Consider the following 18,111-nt stretch of genomic DNA (forward strand, 5'->3'; position numbering starts at 1 on the left):
TGGAACTATCAAGAACCAAAACCACCACAATTTGTAGGTTCCAGTTTTGGGTGGTTAGATACCCTAACGGTAAACGACCTGTTGACACCCCTATATGGGACCTAGTCCCGCGTGGACATACTTTTTCTTTTCAGAAATCGACTGCGATCTATGTTAGTTATTACAAGACATTGATACATCATGAAAATGAGATAAGCACGATAACCGCCTAAGTTAAACTAATAATAAAAGAGGCCTAAAAGCCCAACAACATGAAAGAGTCCTAAAGCCCGACAAACTTATTACATTATTTTTACCTTTAATAGCTCAAATTCAATAACCATGGATTCAACCTCCTCTCCAAATTGAACCTGAGACCTCTAGGATTATGGAGTTTATGTCAACATTATCAACCACTTCATAAAAAATCCAACTTCGTGGTGGGCTTTTTATTTTGAATGTGCCTATAGAGCTTCACATAGTCAACTGGTTGTTATTGGGCTTACTCAACTTAGCCCATTACAAATAGAAGACGGGGTGCGTAGTACGCATCATACATATGTTAGTAAACAAACTACGAGTGTTCTCTGAAACTCCTTCCGAGTGTTGTCTAAACAAAATCCGATCAATCGAGAGAGTAGAGAGAGAGAGAGAGAGAGAGGATTGGGCGAAATTGAAAATTGATCCATTTTCATAAAATAGTTGATCTATAATCTCAAGATTATCCATTTCTTAATAGTCACTCTGAAAATGATCAGATTGGCTTCTGCAATTCTGATCTGATCTCGATCTTCAACTTTTTGCAACCTTCCTTAATCAAATGGCAGGCGCCGCCTCGGCGCTTTTTCTTCTCGACATCAAAGGTCGAGTTCTTGTATGGCGTGATTTCCGAGGCGATGTATCTGCTGTACAAGCTGAAAAGTTCTTCTCAAAGCTAATCGAGAAAGATGTAATTTTTATGCTATTTGATTTATTATTATCTCTTAATGATTAAATTAGGGTTTCAGTTTAGATGGGTTTTAATTTTTAAGGCTAAATCTTGATTTCATTTAGTATATGAAAGTTTGAAGATTGAATCTTTAGATTGCGGAGTTGTTTCTTCTTATTACTGATTTGAATTGATATTGATTTGAATTATTAGTAAAAATAGTATAATCTTGTATTAGTTCCTTCAGTTCAAATGATACCCTTTTGTCCAATTAGGTTTATTTAGTAATCCGTGGGGTTTTACTAGTTTAGCTTCATCAGTTTTTTTTCAACTCTGTAGAATGAATGGCATAACTTAATTTATTCCTTTTTTCTATTTTTTTGTTTAAAGGGTGATGCAGAGTCTCAAAATCCGGTCGTGTATGATAATGGTATCACTTATATGTTTATACAACACAACAATGTCTACTTAATGATTGCATCAAGGCAGAACTGTAACGCTGCCAGTCTTCTCCTCTTTCTACACCGTGTTGTTGACGTAAGATCTTTTCGCATTTCTAATATATTCGTCTCTCATGAAAATGAAATAAATGATTTGCAGTGTCTAGGGTTTGAGGTGCTTTTATTATTGTTTACGTGGCAGGTATTCAAACATTATTTTGAAGAATTGGAAGAGGAGTCGTTGAGAGATAACTTTGTGGTTGTGGTATGCGAATTTCTCAACATTCTCTTCAAATGTTATGGATGAAAAGGATAGTAATGCATGAGACTAAGTTTTACTGATGTAAACTAATTTTTGGCAGTATGAGTTGCTTGACGAAATGATGGACTTCGGTTACCCTCAGTATACTGAAGCAAAGATTCTAAGCGAGTTTATCAAGACTGATGCTTACAGAATGGAAGTCACTCAAAGGCCTCCTATGGCTGTGACTAATGCAGTTTCTTGGAGGAGTGAAGGCACAAGATATAAGAAGAATGAAGTAGGAATTTTCACTTGACTTTTTTTTTTGGCTTTTCGCCGCACTGGATAGAAAACCATTTGAAGACTCGCATTTTGTTTTGTAGGTATTTTTGGACGTCGTTGAAAGCGTCAATATACTTGTCAACAGCAACGGGCAAATAATACGTTCTGATGTTGTTGGGGCGTTGAAGATGAGAACATATTTGAGGTGCATTTTTTCTACTTTTTCATATTTTCAGGGTTATGAAGCAGGCTTCCGATAATTTGTGTAGTATGCTTATTTTATATACCTCTATGCATTTAAGTGTGTGTTCAATTATTGTTAGAGTAATAGTTTATGTATAAGGTGGGTGGAGGAAATGGGGAATCAGATGTGGATTATGATTAAGATTTTAGATTAATAGTTCATGTCCGGAGGCTTAAAGTCTTAAACAGTTCATGACTTATTTCATTATTAGCCCCTACCCATGGATTGTTTGGTGTGATTCTCTTTTAATTGGATGCTATTAGGTATTTTATTTTCTACAAATTTACCTCACTCGGAGGCCAGCCTACGTAAAGACCGGCATGAGCTAGAACTTAGTTTGTTTATGCTCTTGACGTTGAGGTGCTGAATTAGAAACTCTACAAGTGACTTTGTGATTCTTTTTCATTTTACGCTCTTTTAAATAGTTTTGTAGCAAAAAAAAAAGATTATCTTCGAGAGTTGGAGGGGAGTCGAGCACTGAAATTTGTCCTGTATAGTTTGTGATAGGCGTCAATAAACGTCTAAACCATCTGAGCTACCTTTGAAGCAATCAAATAAATACTTTTGAAGTGTAGTTGTATCATGCAAAATCCGTTTTTTTTTGTCTATCAGTTAAAATTTCAGCTCTCTTTGCTAACAGGTAGTCGTTACCTCCTAACGTTGAGATAGCAAGTCCAAAATTGACATTTCCTTTTTATCTTTGAGCGGGTGGGCCTATCTGAAGAGCCCAAGCTAGCTTAGTCGATACACTGGGTGATTAACACCCAAAATGCTGTGCGCATGAAAACGCAATTAATAGCAATAGTAATATACTCTCTTTAATTACTGGAATAGATTCCTCCATTTTGAGATTATGAGTTAAGATTAACATTGAGCATGATAAGAACACTAAAATGTTTCCTTTTGATAATTTTAAGCTAGCCCTCCTAGACTTGGAATCGTGATTCCGTTTCTGACCTCATTGATAAACCAAAACTTTGTTCCATATTCCTTAATCTAAGTTTTTAACATTATAAATTCTTTACCTAGTCAAAAAGCAATTCAATTAACATACATCTGTTAAATGTTGAAAATTTGGCAAGGACTGGAAGAGTATAACTTGATGCGCTTTTTTTTCAGTGGTATGCCAGAGTGTAAGCTCGGCCTAAATGATAGAGTACTATTGGAGGCTCAGGGTCGATCCACAAAGGGAAAGGCCATTGATCTTGATGATATTAAGTTTCACCAGTATGTATCTAATTATTTCCTCTATTTATATGAACTTTTTTCAAGAATGTATTTTTAAATACTTGAGGGGTGCATAAACATGTGTATCAAGATATGAGTGGAAAATCATGTTCCAGTTTTTGCATTCTAAAACCTGATTCTTTTTTGTGGATTAGGTGTGTACGCTTGTCTAGGTTTGAAAATGACAGGACTATATCTTTCATACCGCCTGATGGATCTTTTGATCTGATGACATACAGACTTAGTACCCAGGTACAGCAAATTCAAACATTTTTTTCGGCTAATGCTGCTTTTTTTCTTTTCTTTTGATTGCGTTAACTGATACTCGTTTGTCTGTAATTTCAGGTGAAACCTTTGATATGGGTGGAAGCTCAAATTGAAAAGCATTCCAGAAGTCGTATTGAAATCATGGTAAAAGCTAGAACTCAGTTCAAGGAGCGAAGGTATATTTAGGTTATGTCATAGTTGGTTATTTACTTGCCTTCTACTGACGTGTTAATTATCAGAGTTTCCTGGTTTTACTTACTAGTGGCTATGACTCTTCAGCACTGCAACAAATGTTGAAATTGAAGTACCTATACCAGCTGATGCTACCAATCCTAATATACGTACTTCCATGGGATCTGCTGCATATGCACCCGAGAACGATGCACTTCGCTGGAAGATAAAATCCTTCCCTGGTGGCAAGGTAAATCAGATTCTAACCATGATCCTAGAGGACCCTGGACTAAGTGGTGTTTTTTCAGTCTGAATCAGACTCGCCTAAGTCTCACTTGTCTGAGTGACTGAATCTGGATAATTTGAGTTTAACTCAATTTAGTCCGCGGCACACTAGTCATTCGAGTTATTTCAATCCATGAGCTCTTAATCCAGCTCAATTTATTCCTACTCATGGACTCGAAATCTTCCTGAGTCGGCCACTCAGAGGAATGAGACGCACGAGTCAGATAGAAAACGAACATTTTGAAGTCTAACTCAAGTTGATTCAGATGTCGAAATTTATGGTCCGTATTTATGGCATAAAAGTTACAATTTCATTTGTTGTTTGTGGAAATGGAACTCTTTTAGGAATACATGTTGAGAGCAGAATTCAGTTTTCCCAGCATAACTGCTGAAGAGTCGGCTCCGGAGAGAAAAGCTCCTATACGTGTCAAGTTCGAGATACCATATTTTACCGTCTCCGGGATACAGGTAATGGTTATCCTTCTTTCATTATACTAACTAGCCTTCTTAAATATATGATTTACGTCACTTCTTCATAGTAGTTACCGTTATTTCTGTTCAGTTGGTTTAGCATTTGAGTTTATTACTATAGAGAAATCATTGATATATATTCAGTTCTAAGTATTTCGTTTAAGTAGATTATGCATAGCGGTTGCTAAGTTGAAACCAACTGCATCCAACAAGGTTGCGGAGGGGAAAAGCGGGGCCAGGGTTAATGAGTTTGAAGTGTGTGTTTCAATGTTTGTATATATATATCGGTGCCGATACTCCACCAGGCCGAATCTGGCCGGGGTACGTGGTCAGGTCAGATTTAGTGAGTTTTTTTCACTAAATCTTACCCGGCCACGGGATTCGGCCGGGATTTTGGCCGGGCAAAGTTACATCTTCCTACATGTATATATATGACCCACCATTACAATAGTAATACTAATCTGTGCGTATTTATGTGTTAATCTTTTAGGTCCGTTACCTGAAGGTAATCGAAAAGAGTGGATACCAAGCCCTACCATGGGTTAGATACATAACTATGGCTGGAGAATATGAACTGAGACTTACTTAAGTCCCATTCTCTGTTCTCACTACTTCAACCATATGGGTAATATCGTAACCGACCAAGAACTTGAATCTGCTTGAAATGTAAGCAGTTTATGATAGAAAGTGAACTGTTCCTGACTGTCCGAGGCTCCAGTATGTGCAGTAAAAAGCTTCTTCTTTGGCGATACTTCGGTTCTTTGTTGTGTTTGTTTTTGTGTAACAGTGGTTTGTAAGGGCACGCTTATGAATTTTGCCCAAGAAAATTGTTTATGAATATTTTGAGGATGGAGAAGATCTTTTATTACGAATTTTAATGGCAGCTGATGTTCTTAGATTCCTACTATGACTGTATCTGTGTGTGTGTGTGTGTGTGTGTGTGTTCAAGTATCTGAATCTGATTCATGTCTAAGTTGTCTAAATGTGACTCTATCCAGACCTATTTGAAGATAATATTAACCTAAGCCTAGTCATATATTTACTCTCCATTCAGTCATAACTTGAGAAAATAGCTTTGATTCGGACGTTCTCATCTGTCAGATTGAGCGACTGGGATATGAAAAAATAGCTTCAACTCTGGCTCGACTCATTTTTCGAGTCTAAATGCAAAACTAAAAGATAAGCTGTGGTGAACACCTTCAGTAGAGAATTAAACAGAAAACACACTAAAAACCAAACATATTGCAAAACATTTCAGTGAATTAAACAGGAAACACACTAGAAACCTAACATATTACAAAACCGACTAAGTTCGAGATTACACTTGCAAGTTTCACAATAAAGAACATCTTCATCATCTCTTGAATTATCAGGCGACCAATTACAATTTCTTTTTCGAGGAGCTTGACTTTCACATTTCAGATTGTTACAAATTCTCTTTTCGGGTCGAGTCAAGAAGTTGTTGATCCATATTTGATTAGCGACCTTCTTAGTTTTCTTTCTACATTCTTCGATTTCTTCGTCTCTTGATCTTTTCTTACTTCTCTTTGTGCCTACTCTTTTCAGCAATTCTCTCCCTTTACTAATGGATTGTTCATCGTGAGAATTAAAAAGTATAATTCCAAGAACATAAGTTGCTGCTGAATGTTCAAGATCGGCAGCTTTTTGCAGTAATCCACAACCCGTGTTGATCTCTTTATGATTGAAAAATTCTACCTGAAATCCAAAATTTAATGGTAAAATAGTTGTGGCTATTATTTTCCTAATAGTCGTATAGACATTTTTTTTGGAAGTAATAAGACTAGAACCTCAAATATAAAAAGCGGAAGACTTACCATTCCTCGTCTGTACAAAGCTTCGGGATTGTTAGCTTCTTCACATCGTGTTAAGAAAGAAGAAAGGTTAGGCAATGTACGCCACTGAACAACAGGCAACTCATCCATGGAAACTTGTTTAAATATCAATCTATCTTCTCCAATTTCGTGAAAAAACTTGCAACTGCATTTAAACCCCATTCATATTAGATTATAATCAAAACCAGAAAATAACATTAAACAAATAAATAAAAATTTGTGTGTTTTACGAAGTTAATTAAATAAAAAAATAAATAAAGATACAAATTAAAAAAAAAAATTCAACATGAATGCATGGATTACCGATACATACGTTTGATTAGCGTTTAAGAGATCAACGATAGAAGAAGATGCTACCCTTCCTAAAATTTCACACCCTACGTCATGTGGTATGAAATTCATGACTAGGGTAATGGTGGTGGCAGTAGGTGGTGGTGGTGGTGGAGGTGTTGATAGATGGTTATGATAGAAACCCCCAGTTGATATTAGAGAAGTGGTGGTTGTGATAAATTAATTAATCAGATACAGTTTAAACCACCAAAGAATGTTAATTTATAGAACAAGAGATTAGGCCTATCCCATTCCTTGTAGGAAGCTATGAGTTAAAATTTAGAAACTCTTATTCCTCTTGAAATAGAAATATCATTCCAATATAATTCAACTGGAGGTTGGTTTCTAATTACGTACTCTCTAATTATTACTAACAGAAAATAATTTCTAATTACACTAAATAATTACTTCGAATAATATCGACCATCCTCTTCACAAAAAAAAAAGGCTGCCGGAGGTTGACGGTCACCGGCCTGCGACCACCGTTATAAAAAAAACAAATTATAATTTTCTTCTCCTTTCTCCCCTCATCCCATCACCACCACTTCTTCCAGCAAATCACCCGTATCATCATAATGAGCATGAGAGCAGGTGTTGGAGTATTTATACAAAATTGGGTATTTGAACAAATAGGGATAAGGAAGTCACAAAACCAGGGATCAGGTATTTGAACAAAATTGGGGTTATTCCTCCTATGAGATATCTTCAGGAGTTTCATGGATATGATGTTGTTGATGAAATCTTCAAGGAAGGTGATCTTGTTGTTGATGTCTCTGGAATTGGAAAGGGTTACCTAGGTATATTATTATTACTACTTCAACGGTTTCTTAAATCAATTGCTTTTTTTTTTCTTCTTCCCATTGAAGTAGCAACTATTACAACTTACATCACCACTTATTTTGTTTTTTAGGTTTTTTGGACGTGGTTGAAATACTTTCAGGGTTATGAAGCAGGCTTCCGATAATTTGTGTAGTATGCTTATTTTATATACCTCTATGCATTTAAGTGTGTGTTCAATTATTGTTGGAGTAATAGTTTATGTATTAGGTGGGTTGAGGAAATGGGGAATCGAATGTGGATTATGATTCAGATTTTAGATTAATAGTTCATGTATTGAGGCTTAAAGTCTTAAACAGCTCATTATTTGTTTCGTTATTAGCCTCTACCCTTGGTCTGTTTGGCGTGATTCTCTTTTACTTGGATGCTATTAGGTATTTTATTTTTCTACAAATTACGTCAATCGGAGGCCGGCCTATGTGAAGACCGGCATGCGCTGGAACTTAAGTTATACACCATTAGCTCAGTGGTTCGGACATCGCTCTTGACGTTGAGGTGCTGAATTAGAATCTCTACAAGTGACTTTGTGATTCCTTTTTATTTTACGCTCTTTTAAATAGTTTGGGTTAATTCCGTTTTGGCCCCCGATTTGTGACCAACTCGCCGTTTTGGCCCCTATAAGAGTATAAGTGTCCGGCAGTTCGTTTTGGCCCCAATTTCCTGTTTGGCCCCAACATATTTTTGTAAGCTTCTCCATTCTACCCTTATGGCAATTTCGTAAATTAAATGTGTTTCTTTCTCTTTGTCCACCTCACCAAGCAATTTCCACATCACATTTGTCCACATAAGATCGCCGGAAAATGTGGTCGGAAAATGTCACCGGCGACATCATTTCCGGCGACCACTATTTTTTTTTTTTTGGACCTTCTTCTTCTCCAATCATCTCCTCCACCTCCATTCTCTCTCTTCCATGTCTCTTTCTCCTTCGTCTTCTCTCTCTCTCCTTCCTCTTCTCTCTCTAAAAATGTTGGGTTTCTGGATCTGGGGAAAACCCAAAGAATGTCGAAAAAGACATTAATTTGACAAAGACAGCTTCGTTCAACAATGGGAATTTCAAATCCTTTTCAATGAAGATTTGACAAAGACAACTTCGTTCTCTAAAAATACCACCGTCTCAGTTTATTCCAGAAAACACAAAGAGAAAGAAATCCTCTCTTTCTCTCTCTCTCTCTCTCTCGAAAACTTACTTATTACAGTTAAATCCTCAAACGGAAACAAAATTAGGGTTTATTTCGTCGTCTCCTCTAATGTCTCAAGCTCCTTCTACGCTGATGACGAATTTTTCCGATGGAAACATCACAAATTTACTGGACGGCAGAAACATCAACATTCACCATGTAGAGTTCAAGTTCAATTCAATTCTAGGTTTTCTTCTCATAACAAATAGAGTTTTTTTACTTGTTGATCTTATTTATGTAATCACTTGTATTGTCTTTTACTTGGATATGAAATTCTGATTTGTTTTGTTTCTTCTAGAGTTGAAGTAATCAGGATTTTTTAGTATGTTTGGAATTTCATAATGGATATGGAGTGATTAAGCATGGGTAGTAGTTGAGCTAAACATTATAGATGAAAAATCTTAGATAGATAAATATTAAGTCTTGGTGTTATTTGAAGATTTGAAATTCCCATTGTTGAAATTATGTCTGCCATTAATGGTTGATATGTCAACAATGGGATCTGTATGAATGGAGAAAAAGACAGCTTCGTTCAAGAGATAACAGAACACCAACTCCTTTTTATACCTATAATTCCAAAAGAAAATGCCCTTTTCATTCCCCAATCCAATCCAATCCAATCCCCCCTTTTTCCCATTGATCACTTTCTCTCTCTAAAAAAAACCCCATATTTCCTTCTCTGCTTTTCTTCTCTCTAGTTGCTGAAGATCTTCTTCTTCTTATTCGAATTGATTCGATGAAAAGACTGGGTTTTTATTTATGAGTTGTTTAATGGCGTTATCTTCCTGTTCTTGTTCTATATAGTTGTGATCGGTTTCTATCTCTACTGTTTTTTTAGGTTTTATTTACTTACTGTTTGAAAGGTTTAATCGAATTGAGGAATTTTCGGATTGGAAATGGCTATGGAAACACAAACTACTTAATCGATTGACTTCCAGCTTCCTTCATCGATAATCACTCCTGAAACTCGAGGAAAACATTGTCTTATTGCAGATTTGAAACGCCTTGAACAGGAAACTAGATTCTTAGAGGTTAGTTCAATTTCAATTTTAAATGTCGCCCGGAAACCTAACAATTTTAGAGAGACAGAAGAGGGGGAGGGAGAGAGAAGAGGAAGGAGAGAGAGAGAGAGAATGGAGGTGGAAGAGAGGGAATGGAGGTGGAGGAGATGATTGGAGAAGAAGTTTCAAAAAAAAAAAAAATGGTGGTTGCCGGAAATGATGTCGCCGTGACATTTTCCGGCGATCTTATGTGGACAAATGTGACGTGGAAATTGATTGGTGAGGTGGACAAAGTGAAAGAAAACACATTTAATTTACGAAATTGCCATAAGGGTAGAATGAAGAAGCTTACAAAAATATGTTGGGGCCAAACAGGAAATTGGGGCCAAAACGAACTGCCGGACACTTATAGGGGCCAAAACGGCGAGTTGGTCACAAATCGGGGGCCAAAACGGAATTAACCCAAATAGTTTTGTAGCAAAAAAAGATTATCTTCGAGAGTTAGAGGGGAGTCAAGCACTGAAACTTGTCCAGTATAGTTTGTGTCAGGCGTCACTAAACGTCTAAACCATCTGAGCTACCTTTGAACCAATCAAATAAATACTTTTGAAGTATAGTTGTATCATATAAAATCCGTTTTTTTGTCTATCAGTTAAAATTTCAGCTCTCTTTACTAACAGGTAGTCGTTACATCCTAACGTTGAGATAGCAAGTTCAAAATTGACATTTCCTTTTTATCTTTGAGCGGGCGGGCCTATCTGAAGACTAGCCTAAGCTAGCTTAGTCGATACACTGGGTGATGAACACCCAAAATGCCGTGTGCATGAAAACGGAATTAATAGCAATAGTAATATACTCTCTTTAATTACTTGAATAGATTCCTCCATTTTCAGATTGTGAGTTAAGATTAACATTGAGCATGATAGGAACACTGAAAGGTTTCCTTTTGATTATAGTTTGAGAATCCAATATAGGTTGAAGGTAAAAGTTTAATTTTAATAATTTTAAGCTAGCCCTCCTAGACTTGGAATCGTGATTCCTTTTCTGACCTCATTGATGAACCAAAACTTTGTTCGACATATTTCTTAACCTAAGTTTTTATTTAACATTATAAATTCTTTGCTTAGTCAAAAAGCAATTCAATTAACAATTTAACATAAATCTGTTAAATTTTGAAAATTTGGCAAGGACTGGAAGAGTATAACTTGATGCGCTTCTTTTTCAGTGGTATGCCAGAGTGTAAGCTCGGCCTAAATGATAGAGTATTATTGGAGGCTCAGGGTCGATCCACAAAGGGAAAAGCCATTGATCTTGATGATATTAAGTTTCACCAGTATGTATCTAATTATTTCCTCTATTTACATAAACTTTTTTCAAGAATGTGTTTTTAAATACTTGGGGGGTGCATAAACATGTGTATCAAGATATGAGTGGAAAATATAAGTGTATAAGAGTATAAGTGTATTTTTTGGTCTTTTGTATACTTTCCTAAGGGTCTTTTTGTCCTTTCACTTTGTATACTTTATCTATATAATGAAATCAGATTGCCCTGATTAGGGCACCTTGACCAATACTTCTACATGGTATCAAGAGCCGTCTAAAATATTCTCCCCTCCCTTGTTTTCAGTGCTTCTTCTTCTTCTTCTTCTTCTTCATACTTTCATCAATGGCGGATTCCACTCAACAAATTTCTTCTCCTCCCACTGCTTTCTCTACTGAAAACCCACCCACTTCCTTCTCTTTTCCCTCCCTAACTAACATTTCCAATCTTATTTCAATCAAACTTGATCGAACTAATTACCTTCTTTGGCGTAGTCAAATGCTACCAATCTTGCACAGTCAAGACTTATACAAATATGTTACAGGAGCTTGTCCTGCTCCTCTTGAGTTTCTTCCCAATCCTTCTTCTTCCACTTCAACTCCTAATCCTGATTTCTGCTACTGGCATCGCATTGATCAAATGCTACTTTCTTGGATCAATGCCACTCTCACTGAGCCAGTTTTAGCTCAGGTTCTTGGATTGACAACTTCTCAAGCAGTTTGGGAAGCTCTTGAAAGGAATTTCTCTTCACTCAACTCAGCTAGGTTGATGAATCTTAAGCTTCAACTTCAAACCTGCAAAAAGGGTTCACAAAGTATAAGTGATTATCTTCTTCGAATCAAAAACTTATCTGACTCTTTAGCCTCTGTTGGTCACTCTGTTTCAGACCAAGAACTTGTTCTTATTGTGCTCTCTGGTCTAGGACCTGAGTTTGAGTCCTTTGTAACCTCGATTACCACTCGACTCATTCCTCCTACCTATGATGAACTTTACTCTCTCCTGTTAACCCAAGAGTTTCGTATTGAGTTACTTCAAACTCCAACTCCTTCACCCACTGTTCTTCTCACTCAATCTCCTTCTCCCTCACGTCCCTCTTTCACTCAATATCGACCTCACAGAGGAAGGTCTTACAATAGAGGTGGAGGGAGAGGGTCTTACCGAAATGGTGGAAGGGGTTCTTCTCCTCGACCTTACTCCTCTGTTCTTGGACCACCACCAGACAGAGTTATTTGTCAATATTGTGGCCGACCTGGTCACACAGCACGTCAATGTTTTCAAATCACTCGATCATCTGAATTAGCACAATCATTTGCTACCCTTGGTCTTGATAATTTTCACACTGATCCACATTGGTACATGGATTCAGGAGCTAGCAATCACATTGCCTCTGATTCAGCTTCTGTTATTTCTCGTGCTGAGACATCTGCTCCTGAACAAGTCATGGTGGGAAATGGTCAGACCTCCTCTGTAGCTGGTACTGGTAATGTTCTTCTACCTTCTCATCAATTCTTACTCACAAATGTTCTTCATGTTCCTGATTTTAAAAAGAATCTCATATCCATCTCTCAGCTTCTTCGAGATATTAACTGTTTCATTCTGTTCCATCGCTCTGGTTTCTTTGTTAAGGAAATTCCCACAGGGAAGACCCTACTCGCCGGAACGATCTCTGATGGCCTTTTTCGCCTTCTTCCTGCCTCTGCTTCTGTTTCGTCTTCAGCTTTCTTTACCAAAGTGGCGTCAAAAGGATCTCGTACCAGCCCTGAAATCTGGCACAAGAGACTTGCTCATCCACATATTCGCAATTTTAAATTTATTATGTCTAAATTTCAATTACCAGTAACTACCTCTGTAATCAACAACAATTTATGTGAAAATTGTGTTTCGGCTAAGCATCATTCTTTACCCTTTTCTTCTGTTATTCATCATTCAAATTTTCCTTTAGATTTGATCCATGCTGACTTATGGGGTCCATCACCGGCAGTTTCTTCCTCTGGATTCAGATATGTCCTCTTGTTGATCGATGATTTTACTCGATTCACATGGATATATTTCCTACATCAAAAATCAGAAGTTACAAAAATTATGAAAGATTTTAAAAATTTGGTTGAAAATCAATTTCAAAATAAGATTAAGATTTTTCAATCGGATGGAGGAGGTGAATTTGTTAATCATCAACTTTCCCAATTTTTCATCGATTCAGGCATTATTCATCGTCGTTCATGTCCTCACACACCACAACAGAACGGTGTGGCTGAGAGGAAAATCCGACATCTCGTTGAAACATCTCTGACTCTTCTCTCTCAATCCTCTGCTCCCACCACTCTCTGGCCAGAAGCTTTTAATGCTGCCATTTACACGATAAATCGTCTACCAACCCCTATCCTAAATGGTTCTTCACCCTTTCAAAAACTTTATCTTTGAAACCCTAATTACTCTGACTTACGAACTTTCGGTTGTAGGTGTTATCCCCTTCTAGTTCCCTATAACACCTCTAAGCTTCAACCTAAAACTAAACCCTGTATCTTTCTAGGTTACAGTTCGGATCACAAAGGATATCGATGTCTTGAAGAAAATTCTTCTCGAGTCTATATCTCTCGTAATGTACTGTTTGATGAGGAAATTTTCCCCTTTCGAACTAACTCTTCTTCTTCTTCCGTGGGTTCTCATCCTCCATTAACAACTCCTGCAACTTCTCTCTCTTGGACTGTTCGTCCTCTTCCCTCTTCTGAACGAAGAGGTACCTTGGTTCCCTCTGTTTCACCAAATGTGGATATTCCACCACCTGTCCAGTCTCAACGACAAACAACTACATCTGTGGTCCAACCTTCACCAGCTGTGGCGTTTCTACGCTCTCTCTCTACAGCTGTACCTCATGCTCGTTCTCCACCAACATCTGTCTCTCGGCCTGTCACATCTCAACGGATTCCTAACGCCGTTATGACAGATAATCCCACTCCCATGAATCAGGTTGAGTCTACGTCACCCACTACTTCTGTTCCTATTTTACCCACTAACCCGGTCCCCACGTCCCAGATGGCAGCTCCATCACGACATCCAATGGTCACTAGGAGTCGTGATGGAACACGTAAGCCAAAAATTTTGTTCACCTCTTCACACAGCTTACCTCCGTCTCTTCTTTCCCAATTCGAAAACCCTAATTTTACTGAACCATCTTCTTATCACGAAGCTTCAAAATATTCTCACTGGAAACGAGCCATGGAGGATGAGATGTCTGCACTTCATCAAAATAATACTTGGGAGTTAGTTCCTCTTCAACCTCACATGAACATTATTGATAATAAATGGATTTACAGAGTGAAACAAAGATCAGATGGTACCATTGAGAGGTTTAAAGCGAGATTGGTAGCTCGTGGTTTTCATCAACAACAAGGACTTGATTATAGTGAGACGTTCAGTCCAGTGGTTCGACCAGCAACTATACGAAGTGTTCTTACTCTAGCTGTCAACAATGACTGGCCTGTGAGACAACTAGATGTAAAGAATGCGTTTCTAAATGGGGATTTGACAGAAGAGGTGTTTATGACACAACCACAGGGATTTCATAATCCAGATCATCCATCTTATGTTTGTCGATTGAAGAAGGCAATTTATGGTCTGAAACAAGCCCCTAGGGCATGGCACTCCAAATTCACATCTTCTTTACTCAATTTAGGGTTTCGACAGTCGATTTCTGACCCATCAATGTATTATAGGAGGAATTCTAAATCGTTTATAGTCATTCTGTTATATGTTGATGATATTTTGATAACAGGGTTCTCGGGTATGGAGGTCGATAGTATTATCTCTCATCTTCATCAACGTTTTAAGCTCACTGATTTGGGAAAGTTGACATATTTTTTAGGCATGGAGGTTCATCGTTCCTCGGATTCGATGGTTATCACTCAGAAGAAGTACATTCATGATCTTCTTTGTCGTTTTGGTCTTCGTGATTCCAAACCAACATCAACACCGGCGATATCAGGTTCTAAATTATCTTCCAATGATGGTACCCCGATCCCTGATCCTACAACTTACAGAAGTCTCGTCGGAGCCCTTCAATATCTGAATCTTACTCGACCGGATATCACATACTCCGTCAATCAAGTTTCGAAATTCATGAAAGCTCCAACTAATGTTCATCTAATGGCGGCAAAAAGGATTCTTCGTTATCTGAAAGGTACCATTTCCGATGGTCTTACATTTCGCCGATCGTCGTCAATACAACTTCGGGCTTACTCCGATGCTGACTGGGCAGGGTCTCCTGATGATAGGAGATCCACGTCAGGCTTATGTGTAATGATGGGTCCCAATGTTATTAGTTGGACGTCTAAAACTCAGCCAACTGTGTCTCGGTCCTCCACAGAGGCCGAGTTCCGGGCCGTAGCCCATACTACAGCTGATGTCACCTGGCTAAAGAATCTTTTCTTCGAACTTGGATTTCCTCTAGAGGCACCTCCGGTTATCTTCTGTGATAACATCAGCGCAACATATCTTGCTGTTAATCCGGTCCTTCATTCTCGGACAAAGCATGCTGCGATTGATTTTCACTTTGTCCGAGAACAAGTTACCAATGGAAGATTAAAGGTACATTATATCAGTGGAGAAGACAATGTTGCTGACTTGTTTACGAAGGGTCTGTCCACCACAAGATTTCTAATGCTAAAGAACAAGCTCTCACTTTGTCACCGGCGTTCAGCTTGAGGGGGGATATAAGTGTATAAGAGTATAAGTGTATTTTTTGGTCTTTTGTATACTTTCCTAAGGGTCTTTTTGTCCTTTCACTTTGTATACTTTATCTATATAATGAAATCAGATTGCCCTGATTAGGGCACCTTGACCAATACTTCTACAGAAAATCATGTTCCAGTTTTTGCATTCTAACACGTGATTCTTTTTTTGTGGATTAGGTGTGTACGCTTGTCTAGGTTTGAAAATGACAGGACTATATCTTTCATACCGCCTGATGGATCTTTGGATCTGATGACATACAGACTTAGTACTCAGGTACATCAAATTCAAACATTTTTTTCGGCTAATGCCATTTTTTTTTTCTTTTGATTGCGTTAACTGATACTCGTTTGTCTGTAATTTCAGGTGAAACCTTTGATATGGGTGGAAGCTCAAATTGAAAAGCATTCCAGAAGTCGTATTGAAATCATGATAAAAGCTAGAACTCAGTTCAAGGAGCGAAGGTATATTTAGGTTATGTCATAGTTGGCTATTTACTTGGCTTCTACTGACGTGTTGAAATTGAAGTACCTATACCAGCTGATGCTACCAATCCTCATATACGTACTTCCATGGGATCTGCTGCATATGCACCCGAGAACGATGCACTTCGCTGGAAGATAAAATCCTTCCCTGGTGGCAAGGTAAATCAGATTGTAACCATTATCCTAGAAGACCCTGGACTAAGTGGTGTTTTTTCAGTCTAAATCAGACTCGCCTAAGTCTCACTTGTCTGAGTGACTGAATCTGGATAATTTGAGTTTAACTCAATTTAGTCCGCGGCACACTAGAATCCATGAGCTCTTAATCCAGCTCAATTTATTCCTACTCATGGACTCGAAATCTTCCTGAGTCGGTCATTCAGAGGAATGAGACGCACGAGTCAGATAGAAAATGAACATTTCGAAGTCTAACTCTAGTTGATTCAGATGTCGAGATTTATGGTCCGTATTTATGGCATAAAAGTTAAAATTTCATTTGTTGTTTGTGGAAATGGAACTCTTTTAGGAATACATGTTGAGAGCAGAATCCAGTTTTCCTAGCATAACTGCTGAAGAGTCGGCTCCCGAGAGAAAACCTCCTATACGTGTCAAGTTCGAGATACCATATTTTACCGTCTCCGGTATACAGGTAATGGTTATCCTTCTTTCATTGTACTAACTAGTCTTCTTAAATATATGATTTACGTCACTTCTTCTTCATAGTAGTACCCTTATTTCTGTTCAGTTGGTTTAGCATTTGAGTATATTACTATAGAGAAATCATTGATATATTCCGTTCTAAGTATTTCGTTTAAGTAGATTACGCGGTTGCTAAGTTGAGACCAAATGCATCCAACAAAGTTGCGGAGGGGAAAAGCAGGGCCAGGGTTAATGAGTTTGAAGTGTGTGTTTCAACGTTTGTGTATATATATCGGTGCCGATACTCCACCGGGCCGAATCTGGCTGGGGTACGTGGCCTGGTCAGATTTAGTGAGTTTTTTTAACTAAATCTTACCCGGCCACGGGATTCGGCCGGGATTTTGGCCGGGCAAAGTGACATTTTCTTATATGTATATATGTCACCCACCATTACAATAGTAATACTTATCTGTGCGTATTTATGTGTTAATCTTTTAGGTCCGTTACCTGAAGGTAATCGAAAAGAGTGGATACCAAGCCCTACCATGGGTTAGGTACATAACTATGGCTGGAGAACTTACTTAAGTCCCATTCTCTGTTCTCACTACTTCAACCATACGTGTGATATCGTAATCGACCGAGAACTTGAATCTGCTGGAAATGTAAGCAGTTTATGATAGAAAGTGAACTGTTACTTTCCTGACTGTCCAAGGCTCCAGTATGTGCAGTAAAAAGCTTCTTCTCTGGCGATACTTCGGTTCCTTGTTGTGTTTGTTTTTGTGTAACAGTGGTTTGTAAGGGCACGCTTATGAATTTTGGCCAAGAAAGATTGTTTTATTACGAATTTTAGTGGCAGCTGATGTTCTTAGATTCCTACTATGACTGTATGTCTGTATCAGTGTGTGTGTGTGTGTGTTCAAGTATCTGAATCTGACTCATGTCTAAGTTGTCTAAATGTGACTCTTTCCAGACCTATTTCAAGATAATATTAACCTAAGCCTAGTCATATATTTACTCTCCATTCAGTCATAAGTTGAGAAAATAGTTTTGATTCCCACACACTCATCTGTCAGATTGAGGGACTCGGATATGAAAAAAATAGGTTCCACTCCGGCTCGAGTCATTATTCGAGTCTAAATGCAAAACTGAAAGATAAAATGTGGTGAACACCTTCAGTAGAGTGAATTAAACATACAGCACACTAAAA

At 37.9% G+C, this 18,111-nt stretch overlaps 2 protein-coding genes, 1 long non-coding RNA gene and 1 pseudogene across 6 annotated transcripts; 2 read left to right on the plus strand and 2 right to left on the minus strand.

The window, feature by feature from the left end:
- Positions 1-529: 529 nt before the first annotated feature.
- LOC147567605 (AP-1 complex subunit mu-2) lies at positions 530-5,418 on the plus strand. Its single transcript, XM_086654192.1, has 11 exons — positions 530-928; positions 1,298-1,444; positions 1,550-1,612; positions 1,710-1,886; positions 1,972-2,075; positions 3,234-3,341; positions 3,497-3,593; positions 3,687-3,784; positions 3,888-4,029; positions 4,410-4,532; positions 5,026-5,418. Exons 1-11 carry the CDS (start codon positions 800-802, stop codon positions 5,122-5,124), a joined length of 1,287 nt encoding a protein of 428 aa, XP_086510318.1. The 5' UTR covers positions 530-799; the 3' UTR covers positions 5,125-5,418.
- Positions 5,419-5,677: 259 nt separating this feature from the next.
- LOC147567606 (putative F-box protein At1g67623) lies at positions 5,678-6,914 on the minus strand. Of its 3 annotated transcripts, XM_086654193.1 has the most exons (4): positions 6,702-6,914; positions 6,371-6,533; positions 5,813-6,251; positions 5,678-5,761 (listed from the first exon to the last, which is right to left on the minus strand). In XM_086654193.1, exons 1-3 carry the CDS (start codon positions 6,788-6,790, stop codon positions 5,814-5,816), a joined length of 690 nt encoding a protein of 229 aa, XP_086510319.1. In that variant the 5' UTR covers positions 6,791-6,914; the 3' UTR covers positions 5,678-5,761; position 5,813. The 3 variants fall into 3 exon arrangements, with proteins under 3 accessions (XP_086510319.1, XP_086510321.1, XP_086510320.1); XM_086654195.1 differs by having other exon boundaries at positions 5,678-6,251; positions 6,702-6,889; XM_086654194.1 differs by having other exon boundaries at positions 5,678-6,251; positions 6,692-6,807.
- Positions 6,915-7,793: 879 nt separating this feature from the next.
- LOC147567607 (AP-1 complex subunit mu-2-like) lies at positions 7,794-17,873 on the plus strand (annotated as a pseudogene). The gene is made up of 7 exons (XR_015230803.1): positions 7,794-8,050; positions 10,960-11,067; positions 15,963-16,059; positions 16,150-16,258; positions 16,297-16,427; positions 16,792-16,914; positions 17,403-17,873. The product of XR_015230803.1 is annotated as an AP-1 complex subunit mu-2-like (transcript).
- On the minus strand, positions 11,536-13,782 carry LOC147567608 (uncharacterized). The gene is made up of 3 exons (XR_015237822.1): positions 12,900-13,782; positions 12,214-12,821; positions 11,536-11,849 (listed from the first exon to the last, which is right to left on the minus strand). It is a non-coding gene; the product is annotated as an uncharacterized LOC147567608 (long non-coding RNA).
- Positions 17,874-18,111: the final 238 nt, after the last annotated feature.

The sequence above is a fragment of the Eschscholzia californica genome, unplaced genomic scaffold (assembly GCF_041429995.1).
Source record: "Eschscholzia californica isolate CP2 unplaced genomic scaffold, dmEscCali1.0.p SCAF_1, whole genome shotgun sequence".
Classification (NCBI taxonomy): Eukaryota; Viridiplantae; Streptophyta; class Magnoliopsida; order Ranunculales; family Papaveraceae; genus Eschscholzia; species Eschscholzia californica.

Coding starts and splice junctions, on each gene's coding strand:
- LOC147567605 (XM_086654192.1), top strand. CDS start 800: ATGGCAGGCGCCGCCTCGGCGCTTTTTCTTCTCGACATCAAAGGTCGA. Junction 1,887..1,971: donor CAAGATATAAGAAGAATGAA/GTAGGAATTTTC, acceptor TTTGTTTTGTAG/GTATTTTTGGACGTCGTTGA. Junction 3,785..3,887: donor ACTCAGTTCAAGGAGCGAAG/GTATATTTAGGT, acceptor ATGACTCTTCAG/CACTGCAACAAATGTTGAAA.
- LOC147567606 (XM_086654193.1), bottom strand. CDS start 6,790: ATGAATTTCATACCACATGACGTAGGGTGTGAAATTTTAGGAAGGGTA. Junction 6,534..6,701: donor CTCTTAAACGCTAATCAAAC/GTATGTATCGGT, acceptor GTTTAAATGCAG/TTGCAAGTTTTTTCACGAAA. Junction 6,252..6,370: donor CTTTGTACAGACGAGGAATG/GTAAGTCTTCCG, acceptor TTTGGATTTCAG/GTAGAATTTTTCAATCATAA.